Raw genomic sequence first — 12,683 nt, forward strand, 5'->3', positions numbered from 1 at the left:
TTCCTATGAGTATTGTTTACCTGGATGTATAACCTTCATCAACAGCAATGATTGTAGTTTAGCCTAATCGTGCTCGGCACAATTCCGAAGGAACGTGTGGTACGTGGACCCGAATCACGATTCCACCGGTTTCGCCTCAACACGACCATGGGGCCTTTCAGCAGCTAGTCGATATCCAGGTTACGACCCCCAATCCCACAAATTTACGGTGGGTGTTTCGTAAGTAACTGAGTGGCCGAGGTCTTTACTTACCTTCGTAGTCGATCCTACCATCGCCATCAACGTCCACCTCACTGATCATTTCGTCCACTGGAGGAAAAAGCAACAGTTTGCTTTTAATGAAAGGCCTTTACAAAAACTATTTGCAAGATCACCCTTGGATTTCGTAACAGCAGCCGCTTTTATTCCTTAGTGTGTGTTTCAATGGGCTGACTCCCAGAGATCACTTACTGGCCAAGCCAAAGGGCAAACAAATTTGCTAAGGCTATGGACTGACAAACAAGTATCCAGAAACACATTGCGAACATGATTTTTAAGATCAACCCAAGACTTCTGAAGAGTACCCGCTTGGAAGTTTGTCCAATTGTTGCGAAATGATAGGTTTCACCTGGCTGGAGGGTACTTGGGGGGTTATCAGAATATTGATATAACTGCTGCCAAACTCAATGTCAAGTTGCCAACACAATAATTTTTTGTGCCTTTGAAATTTTGAAAGAGGATAATCAATGAGGAGATACTATATTGCTGCATTTGGAAGTTAAAGGAGTACTAAAGTCCAGAAGAGAGTGCTACTTTCCGTTAGATTATGTTGCAATTTATTTGTGCGCATGGTAGCCTTGAAAAGGTGCACTTAGGTGCACCTGTTCCACCATGCCCTCCATGTACATATGTCTGTGGATAATTGTAATAAATAGATAAATAAATAAAAATAAATAAAAAATACATAACTAGCCGACTGTATACATAACTTTGCTTGTACGACCTACGCGACGCATGTTTGTAAAGCGATATCAATATCATTTTTCCCCAATTACAATTACAATTACAAATGCAACACACAGCTGTTTACACACATAGGGGTAAAATTGTTTAACCATTGTTTAAAATCTTAAATAAACCATACTAGTATTACAAATATTCAAATATCTTAAAGAGTAATTTATTGAAAGGTTGTTTAAAACGCTACAATAAAGATACCATTTGATATGTTCTCTTTGCTACTAGTACTCAAATTTTGCACACTCGCTCAATATTTGAGTGGTAGAGAGCTCTTGTGCTCAGAAAGAAGTGACGTGACTTTGGACCCTAGCAGCTTGTTCTGGAACTGCAGGAGCGCTTGTTGAAAAATATTCCAGGAGGATAACTAAAGAATTGTTTGACTCATCGTCGTAATGCTTGGTATGTAGGTAGCTTAAGTGATGCTTATCATTATTTGATAACAAGTATTATAATAAACAACATTATTATAAATAATGAGAAAATAATATAATTCCAAAGGTCGGGAATTTCATAATTGTTTAGACATTTGGAATGAAGGTTACCATCATCAACATAATTTATTAAAATCAGAACCTCATTTGCATAATGATGAAATCCTAGAATTGCCTTTATTGAATGTCATTAAATGGAGAATATGATAAACTAATATGATTAAGCAATGTGGAAAATTTACAATTCGTCAGTCATAAAGATTAAGATTATTTGGAAAAGGTATGAGATCGTGGAACACTAGTATCTTGTGTCACAAGTGCTGTGGCCTAAGTTGCGAATAAGGGCGTGACGTCGTTTGATTGAACACTGAGGGTATTCTTGGGAAAGTAGGACTCGTGTCATACAAAAAACATTTGGCTACGAAAAAAGCTGTAGTAGATCCTTGCCGCTGGTAACGTACCTTCTTCCTCGGTGAGATCCTGTCCCAGACAGTTGAGCACCTGTCTGAGGTCTGACGCGCTGATGTAGCCGTTCCCGGCCTTGTCAAACAGCTTAAAGGCCTCTCGTAACTCCTTCTCCTCGTCCTCAGGGATCCCTTCGTCCCCCTTCACAATTTTCGACATTATCGCGACGAATTCGTCGAAGTCAATAGTGCCGTTTCCTGGAACGAAGACATGAGAATTGTCGTTAGATACCTGGCATCATGAGGATACATTACGATTTCTTATTTTACCAATTGGGCAGCTTCTGGGATCGAACTTGCTTTGTCTGATCTTCTGTAGTCCGTTCCACCACCATAGCTTCAGAGGGGGAGATAGCTGCGCATGATTGCTGAGGTGCGTTTCACCTCGGTCACAGCAAAATCGATTGCTTCCCTGCATGTATAGAATAAAAATGCCAAGGAATATATCACAGCCTTTAGATGGGTGGAGCATATTGAGTTACATTTCCTCAGGCGTCTATCGTCGCGCGGCGAAGTTACGCCAAATATTCTACGCCTTGTTAAGAACACATTTGGTACAGGCAATTTCATCACAGGCCGTCCATTCACACAAAATACAAAAAAATCAACATCTAAAAAATGTTTTATCTCAGAAAATCCTTCCCATACCCCGTTAACATTAAAAAATAATGCAACTATTTGACGTGTAGCCACTCTCTTATTGGACAAACCACCAATTGCTATGTTATTATTGGTTGAACTGCTAATTGTGATGGATAGTCAGGATTAGTCTATTCCAAAGCTGATAGTGAAACTGTCGTTTCAAAACATCGTGAGGAGTTTAAACGTTTGGCATTGAAAAAGATGCCCATTTGTCCTAATTTGGACCATTGATTATTCGGCTGAAAGACTCCCAAGTGAGTATCGACAACACCCTCATTAAGTTTCCATACTGTTGCTGTTCAGTATGGTTCGTCTAAAAACAACTCCGTGAATTAGCCGACACTTCAAGGGATCTTATATTGATTCAAACCTGTCTGCAGTCCAGGGAACGAGCTGTGAAGGCATCGATTGTTTCGTCGGTACCGGGTTTACCTGTCTACGGCCGGGGTGACGCGGCAGAAAGAGATGGACGGACAATCTTCGTATCGATTGAATGTTTTTGGATCGTTCATCACTCGCTAGGAAGCCTGCCGCAAGTAGATTATCGTCTTCTGCAACGGTTGTCGTTTTATGTTTTCATTGCGATAATTATTATCTGTACAGACACGACTTCCAGAATAGCTGGATAGGTATTGTTTTCGGCGTGTTGCTTGGTTTCCGTGGGTATTTGAATTCAGTTGAGCGACAGGGAGATTTTGTTACCGCAGATTGACAGGAAAGTCTACCCACACAGGTAGTACAAGTCACACATTCCACGTAGGACTTGTCATAGGAAGTTAGGTTCAAGCACTTCATCCTCTCAGCGTCCATGGTTTCTGTTCTAGACTCGTTGTAGACTCAGTCTGTTTCTTTGATAGTGAAAATAAATTAACACTAGAAAGGCCAATATTTGCTTTGGAGCAAATATAGCGATGGGTTCACCACATTTTACCACATGGCAGGGAAAGAATGAGAAACACAAGGGAAAACAATGCTTTACATTGATATAACTATAGTATGAAGTAACATACAACTAAGACTACAACAGTTGGATAGCTATTCCCTACATTATTGGTTAGGATTGCATAATGCAAACTGTTGATTTTCAAGATAAAAAGAAGCGTTCATAGCCCGCATTCCAATGCTGGAGCAGGAAAGCTTAAAATACCTACCAAAACACTTGAATACAGACATACTGTCAGTATGGCATGGCTCTGTGCAGGTGTAAATGAAGTTAAGCCAGTTAAATCCCAACAGCCAATCAGCAAGGAGAATAGAGGAAAGCTGCATGCCTATTGGTTGATGCCTTGCATGCCATTGTGATGACTCATGTCCAAATGTGGTAAACACTGCACACTTACACAGTAATACATTAGCTATTACACAGCCAAAAAACTCAAATAAAACCATTCTAAAAGCCTGTATCACAATAATTTAAAAAACGCCTAGGGGTATTTGCCCACTGTACCTCCATACCAAATTTCAGGACCTTAGGCCCTAAAATGAAGAAGCTGAATCCATTTAAAGATATGGCAGGAGGAGGAGAAGGAGGAGGAGAAGGAGAAGAAACATCAGAAAAAGCAATATGGTTTCACCACACCACTTCGTGGTGTGGTGAACCCATAAAAAAACCTCTTCACAGATATTTCCAGGGGGTTTGAAATTACTGATTAGTACAGGAAGAAGAACTTTATTGCACGACAATCGCACATGGTACAATGTATGGCAAAATGCAAACCAAAAAATAATAACAGACAATAAAATAAATGTGTTGAATTTGGTATAGAAGGAACCTTGACGGGTCCAAGTGCAATAAGTAATGTTTATGAAGAGAATTAATTATACGCTGCGGATTATCAAAGCGACGGCCACAACCCGCCGTACGTGCTTTTTCTCCGTACGTTTTTGGGAGGCTACGTCTGCTACGTTTTTTCTGAAAACGTGGGGAAGGAGTGGCGTCTACGCACGTCACTCGCACGTCACTCGCACGTCACTCGCACGGTTGCGCAAAGTGTAAGAGTGGGGTCGGCACGCCAAGTCTGGCCGTGAGCGGTTGCGTGCATCGTACGTTGCGCAAGTGGTAAGTGAGTTGTACGTGCTTACAACGTACGATCTCTGTGCGATTGCAACTTTACCGCAAGGAGGCCGTACTCACACGTGCTATGCGACGCATAAAGCGACGGTCACAACCCGCCGTACGTGCTTCTACGTGCTGTCTACGTGCAAAAACGTGGGCAATCGTAGGGCATCCGTGCGTGGTGAGTACCGCCTTCGTACGGAATCCTACGGATTTGGGGTCTGCGGATTTACCACCCGTGCGTGCGAGTACGTGCGAAGCACGTACCCCGTACATCCTATGAGCGTGCAACGTACGGACTCCGTGAGTCTAACTTCACTATTCTCCCGTGCAATTGCTGTACGGACAGCGCACGAAGCACGTGCGTGCCACACACGGTGCTTGCGTCATCCGTGCTTACTCCTCACTTCCCAGTTGACCTGCTCAATGACCACGCAGAACACACGTGCACCATAGCAGGTGCTCCGCACGTGCAACGCACCTGATTTCTACAGTATAAAGACGACTTGACGGGCGACTGCCAACTCGTCTCCAAGATGCCCAGGAAGGCTCAGAAGAAGACTACCAGACAAGACCCAAAGAAACCGCGCGTACGCCGCACGTGTAGGTACGGCCTGTACGCGGCAACGTGGCAATCGCACAGAGATCGTACGTTGTAAGCACTTACAACTCACTTACCACTTGCGCAACGTACGATGCACGCAACCGCTGACGGCCAGGCGTGTCGTGCAGACCACGTACGTACACCTTGCGCAACCGTGCGAGTGACGTACTCCCTCGGCCGGTCACCCTACGTTTTCAGAAAAAACGTAGCAGACGTAGCCTCCCAAAAAACGTACGGACAAAAAGCACGCACGGCGGGTTGTGGCCGTCGCTTAAGGGTCATCATCCGGAGAGGTGGGAAGAACGGGAAATCCAATTTTGTGGTAGGCGCCGGGAAGTAATGTTATCTGATGTTTATAGTCAGCCGAACCTGCCTCATACGATTTCCACAAATAACATTCTCCTGATAGGATCTTTAACTGGTCATGGAATGAGCCTGGAGGTCATTAAAGTTGGTCTTACTGCGGGTGTTCCACGTCGTGCTCTGGTTTGACAACAACTTACAACTTCAGGGGAGGGGGGGGGGTCCAGAACCACAGACAGGAGGGGGTGGTTTTATTTTGGTCGGCTGAAATCTCAGTGGGGAAAATGTGCGGACAGACAGACAAAATCACGACTTGAGTTTCACGATCTCATACCTTCGCCAAAGGAGGAAAAAGAATTCGTGAAATATTTGGGGCTTTTGTAAATATTAGTTTCGGAACTGTATCATTGATTATGGAAGTAAGATTATAGTAGCAAAATGTATTTTAATTTATGGGTTTCTCAGCACAAATTGCATATATTTTGAATCTTCAAGTCCTTTGACGAATTGTTCAACAGGGGCTGTGATTGATAACAACCTGACCTAATCGGCCAACAAAACTGCTGCGCATGCAGAAACACACAAGGAAAGATACTAGTGTCAACGTAGGAGCCTTGTGATTAATCTTGATCTTGGGGGCATCGCGGCCTTGTTAAGCACCTCACACACTACACACACACACACACACACACACACACACACACACACACAACACACACACACAACACACACACACACACACACACACACACACACACACACACACACACACACACACACACACACACACACACACACACACACACACACACACACACACACACACACACACACACACACACACACACACACACACACACACACACACACACACACACACACACACACAGTACACACATACATACACACATATACACACACACACACACACACACACACACACACACACACACACACACACACACACACATACAATAACACACAACAACACACACACGCGCACACACTCACACACACACAAACACATTATGTAGCTTACCTAAAACTAGAAAACATTATTATATGAACTTTACCACATTAAGTAACTTAAAGATTAACAAAATGGAACATTTAATCATCCCTTAAAGTCCTTGAAAGAGTGGATTTGCAAAATTGATTTCCATTACCCACCGCTCTGATCCCACCAGGGCCTAACTAAGTACTTATCAAATCAGATCTAACTGAAAGACGGTGATATTTAGTATGCTGCATGGATGTCCTTCGATTCATGATTTATCACTATTTTACAGCTGCAGAGGTTATAACGATCGGACAAATGTCACGAGATATCATCTGTCATTAGTTTAGGAACGCCCCACGTTTGAAATCAGAGGCATGCTGTTTCATCATAGGGCCCTGTCACACTTCTGCGAATAGACTTGCGTATGAGTTGCGTACGGGCAATTTTTTCATACGCAGCCGTACGCAAACTGCGCACTTCATGTGCATCTCAGTCGTTTTGTGTAAGTTTTGTGAACGCCGGCATGCGCACAGCGCACGCACCGCCCGGCTCGTACGCAGCGTAGTTTTGAGCATGCCCAAAACTACGCTGCGTACGCTGTTACGCAGTTCATGCGTTTTTAATATGTAATGCATCGGTCAAGCACGGTATGAGTTCGCTATGTGTTCGTGGGGGACACGCGGCTCATACGCTGATCTGCACCTGGAACTGCACCTGTGCATAAGCTGCGTACAATGGACGAATGCATTGCGTACTTACAGCGCTTTAGTACCGTTCGTATTGCAACAGGACAGCGCATTGTACGTATTTATAACGAATTAGAAGCGCAAAGGCTGCGTACAGATCTAGATAGCAAACTTGCCGAACACCTTAGCTACACCCGGGGTACCGGCTCCTCTAGACCAAATGGTTAACAGACCTCCTGGAGCATTTTACGCAAGATGTGACAAATCAAATGAGTTGATTACTATGTTAAGATTGGCTCTTTCTAATATGTTTTGCTGAAAAGTAGATGATTATTGGGACAACGTCTTTCCTTGGGTGCAATATGTTTTACAAAAATGCATTTTGACACTTTTTAACACAAAAGAACACCCTTGTACCGCCTCCATATCCATACTGCATCAATATATCTAAATTTAACATAAGTATTTGCTTTTTGTTGCCTGTACTTTGGAATAGCGCGCCAGTTGCCTGTTTCTGTGTCGGTAAATTGTATTGTTTGCAGAGATGTGTAGTGTCCATGCTATCTGTGTGTAAGCGAAATTGTAAACTGTATGTATTGCAAGTATGGGTGTTTTCGTTGTTTTCAAATTATTAAGAGAGGGCATTTCTTGACATCTCCAATTCTAAGGCTATTAACAGCCTAATTTTTATGATTGTATAAAGTCCGGGTACGTGTATTAAATTTACCTGACAAGATATTACAGGAAATTGACCAGGGCTGGGGCGAAATAGAAACAAGCACATTTTATCTGAGTTGAGGGCGGCCCATGAATGACTCGCTGCGAATGATACAGCAGGAAGCAGCAGGGAATACGTCCACAAGACACTTGGCATTAGTCTGAAGTGCGTTAGGCATCCGATGGGCATACGTTGAGTGCGTCCGGAATACGTTTGGCCCTCGCAATGCATGTGAACGCCATGCGGATGTCAAATGCAATCTATTAGCTGAATTCGTTATTTATACGCTACAAGTGCGTTACAGTAACGTTACGTATTGTGCCTACGGCAGAAATGCCTGTACGCAATTCAAACGCAATGGCTATTCGCAAAAGTGTGACAGGGCCCATACCTGATGAGTTGGAAACGGTATGAAATGAAGTGTTGATCTACAGACGTCCAGAAAATAGAAAGAATTTTGTCTTAAACAGGGACAAACCTTACATCGGTACAAAGTAACATTAGAAGCAACCTTAGATTTTTTAAAATTAAGGACTTTGTATAAGAAGCCCATTTGGCCCTTAGACCACATGAAAGCACTAAACACCATTAGGCCACAGCAAGGAAATTTTATGGATGACATCCTCCACAGACTCCAAATCTAATGCTAGCGGGCGAAAAAACAAGGCGGGCCGAAAAAAAACAAGGTTCCTACATTTTGAAATTTTGACTCAATCATTGTACAAATGGGTTTGATTCCGTGGGAACATCACATATACACAGCCAACATCACACATTACTGCATCAAAGTAAGACACAAAACATTAAATTAGAGCCTTTTCTTGTCTCCTCTCTTTATAATTATCTTCCGCCATGGCAACAGACATCTTTGCCCATTTTCGGCATGGCATGACCCTGGTCAAAGTCTACAACTTTGTTAAGGATGAAGATCAAGTCCAAGCAGAGTCGTGCCAGCTCCGTCAGTATACAGAGGTGCACGGTATCTGCATGTATTGCAGCCACCATAACAGCCAACATGTCGTTCGTCCGTCAGCTTGACGAGGACATACTTGCTAATGGACCTTGTCAAACAAACAGGAATGACCAAGATGATTGCAAGTTCTATTACCAATACAATTCTATTGGCAGTTTTAGGCAACCTTTTGTTCAAACTTTAGCTTTCAAATCAGCCCTGTCAAAGTTACATCAAACTGTCTAATTACATAATCAAAGTTCAGGTCAAGTTGGGTGTAAGTGATTCCTATTGACATTTGCAACACAAAAATCTTAATCATTGCTGAATGAGCGTTCATTGCTTTGTGTCTATGAACATGGGGGTTTTGTGGTGTTGCACAGACTGACAGAGAGATATAGTTTCCTGCACAGAATTTACATCTCAGTCAATATCAGTCAAAACATTACATCAAACAATCATTGGTCAAATTGTTTGTTCAAATTTCAAACTCCAACCGTTACTAACCGTCTGTATCGATGTCGTGCAGCATTTCTTTCAGCTCGTCTTCGGACGGGAACTGGCCCAGGTTGCGCATGACTGTGCCGAGTTCGTCAATGGTGATGGAGCCGTCCCCGTCCTTGTCGAAAAGTTTAAATGCATCCCGGTATTCTAGAAGAAAAACATTTCAAAAATAAACAATTCTACCTCCGTTAAGTGTGGTCACCTGATCTTCAACTTAACCATTTTGCGTACAAAAGAGGCCCACTCAGACCCTAGGAGTCGGCATATACAACGGCTATTTCAAGATCAGGGTTTACAAATGGCATCCTGCACTGTTATACCATTCTTACTAAATATTCGTTGTATTCTGTTGAAATTTTTAAAACATATTATCCAAATACAATTATTCTCCAGATAACCCTGAAGCTTTTTTGGTGGATAGCAGTTCAAAACATAGGACCAACTTAATGCCCAAAATTGCCGTAACATTTACGTTATACTGTTGCACCTAACAGTAAGCAAATTTTGAAATACGTTGTTTGGTAAGTTCGGTATGTGTCTTCATGTTGCTTGTACTTAAAATACTAGATGGCTTTCAGTTGCCTGCTTTTTTTTGTCCGTAGAAAAGTACAAAATGGCTTGGAAAATAATTGGAATATAAATGCCATGCATGGGTACATAATATTCTCAAACATTTAAACATGGTGGCCTTATGATAGAAGCCAACCCTTGATAATTGTTAAATATGGACAAAATGACGGTCATAAATTACCATGTTGTAGTGTCCGTAGAGATGTGAAGTGTCCGTATATATATATACAATGGCTACCTGGTCAAGGTCTTTTGATATCACTGCATGAAACTAGATCTTTATACGTAAATATCCCGTCTCTTCATTTGAGTCGAAAATTGAAACTTGGTGCATACCGGAAGGTATCCTTACACATATTTTTGAGGTGATATTGAAACAGCCACGATGTAGATGAAGACGGATAATTCCTATTTAATGGCTAATAAATAAATAGACAGTTGCTTTAGTATTGCTTGTGCATTTCCTTATGCTAATTCGATGATAAAACAGTAGCTGCCTTTTGCTATATCTGGGACGACAGCCACAAGCCCGATATGTGAAGGCAGCTGCGTACGCCGTTGGGAAATCTATTCATCAATAACAACCCAGAAACGTCCGAGCTGATGAATCGATGGACCGACTGTATTCCATGTAGAGCGGATGAAACTGTATTTATCTTTAATGGCCAATATATCTATGGCCAAAAAAAGAAGGTACGGCCTAAAAATGCTTATCAGCTTTCAACCATCCAATTCATACTTTTTTCATGTATTCTCCAATAATACATCCCTCGAGCATTCATTCATTCATTCATTCATTCATTCATTCATTCATTCATTCATTCATTCATTCATTCATTCATTCATTCATTCATTCATTCATTCATTCATTCATTCACATGTCGTTCAAATTCAACAGAGATTCCATCTGTTGCACTACAGGTAGTTTATGGGGTAATCGACTTAGTACGCTCGGGACACTCAATCAGATTTTGTTATTAAGGGACCGGGCACATGATCACACATATTTGAAAATCGAGCGACATCAATATCCGACGACCTGCGACAACTGTGCCCAGCCCTTAGTGCTGCTACACATTTCCCACACGACAACTACGTATTAACTACTAAAATTCGCTCCAGAGATATAAACATTCTACTGTCTGTTTTAAAGACAGCACAAGACGAATATCGACATCAAGGAACTTCCGTTCAGTGACCAGGTCAGCATTGCCCAACACAGTTTAACCAATGAGAAGATGGCTGCATGTCCGTCAAATGTTTGCATTTTTCTTTTTCTACCTTACATTTCTACGTTTTGAAGGGTGTTCTCAGGGCTTTCGGATCAGTCTTTTATATCAGACAGATGCATGGATGTACATTTGTAGAACCATTTTGCCATATCGACTTTTGGGGAAGGCATAAAGGAAGAGACATCTGAACTTTCTCTTTGACCACTGTCGTCACTGTCACAAGCAGCCATTTAATGGCTTCTTCGGGGCATATATGGGGGTTGAGATTTCACCGTAACGTCCTAAGGAATTCATCTTACAAGATGTCGCGGCGAGTTACAGAACAAAATAAGTCCATTTCGCAGCACTTAAGCAACAGATGATGACGATACCGTGCAGATTTGTAATCCGAGTCCAGGCAGCCGGATTTAATAGGACCATTCCGAAATCGTCAAACAACGCAGTTCCATGGCATAGAGGAGATAACTGTCGACAAGGGCATAGGAAGAAGGCGCCTAGTGGCTAGAACTCCCTGGTCTGTGCTCAGGGTCCAGCCATAAGGAAGTACTCCCCAGCAGCAGATTCTCCAGTAGCTTGATAGCGAATTGCCTCCCCCTCCCCCTATAGCCACATAAACACACAAACATCGCAGACTGTCTATAGCGCCTAGAAACAATAGCAGGGACAGATTAGCATAATACTGGTCGAGTTTTTAACATATTACATTGGATTTAATTTTTTTTTTCAATTTTGCCTTGGGTAGGGAAATATGCCATTTAAATGAATGAACAAGTACCCAACGAAAGAATCAGACTTAAGACCCCAGCAATCGCTAATATTATTCTATCTATTCTATTCTACATGTGTATGTGCTGGGACCGAGGGGATGGGGGGTTTTGATAACCCCTCCCCCTGTAACTCAACAACTACCTACCGTAGGAGCACCAGATTTTCATTTCTTCAACTAGGTTGGTGTCATTATGACGTAATATGATTTACTTGATTTTTTTTAGCTACAACCGTCAAACTGGGTTTTGGCAACAACTCTAACATCAAAGTACATACGTCAAACTGCAAAGTGCATAAGTGCACACATATTGAAGCTATCCGCCATCGTCAATCTCGAATTTTTGAAATTAGATTTTTTAAAGATGTTCATATGAACGTTTTATGTAAAAAAACGGAGTTGTGATGAAAGTTTAGTGAAAAAAACGTGGTTACACAAGAGCTACATGTAGTGATATGGTCCGCCATCTTGGATTTTTACCAATAATGTCATCAAATTAGCATAGATTATGAATACTTAAAGACAGAAATAATATATATAATGGTATTTCTGAAAATTTTAAGTTTAAACCCAAATCAGAAACTCGTTGCCATGGCAACGCAAAAATTTATTAACTTATCTCATTAACATTAAATTGTTGACATTTTAGAAAATATGATGGTTCTAGCTCAAGCCGTTCAGGCACTATCCGAGATTAAAGTTGGCGCAGGCCTCAAAAGCATCCCCCATGTGAATAGGGTTAACTTGTGTGAAACC

The 12,683-nt window shown here is 41.9% G+C and overlaps 1 protein-coding gene across 3 annotated transcripts in view; it reads right to left on the reverse strand.

Annotated features, from left to right (window-relative positions):
- Window positions 1–12,683, reverse strand: part of LOC109464129 (calmodulin-A-like) — a 60,608-nt gene that overhangs the window by 2,038 nt on the left and 45,887 nt on the right. For all 3 annotated transcript variants that reach the window (XM_019761067.1, XM_019761066.1, XM_019761068.1), the window contains exons 3-5: window positions 9,363–9,506; window positions 1,892–2,092; window positions 253–309 (exon numbers count right to left, since the gene is read on the reverse strand). In XM_019761067.1, the coding sequence (XP_019616626.1) occupies window positions 253–309; window positions 1,892–2,092; window positions 9,363–9,506 (402 nt within the window). The remainder of the gene's footprint in view (window positions 1–252; window positions 310–1,891; window positions 2,093–9,362; window positions 9,507–12,683) is intronic.

The sequence above is a fragment of the Branchiostoma belcheri genome, unplaced genomic scaffold (genome assembly GCF_001625305.1).
Source record: "Branchiostoma belcheri isolate BF01 breed outbred unplaced genomic scaffold, Haploidv18h27 scaffold132, whole genome shotgun sequence".
Taxonomy (NCBI): domain Eukaryota; kingdom Metazoa; phylum Chordata; class Leptocardii; order Amphioxiformes; family Branchiostomatidae; genus Branchiostoma; species Branchiostoma belcheri.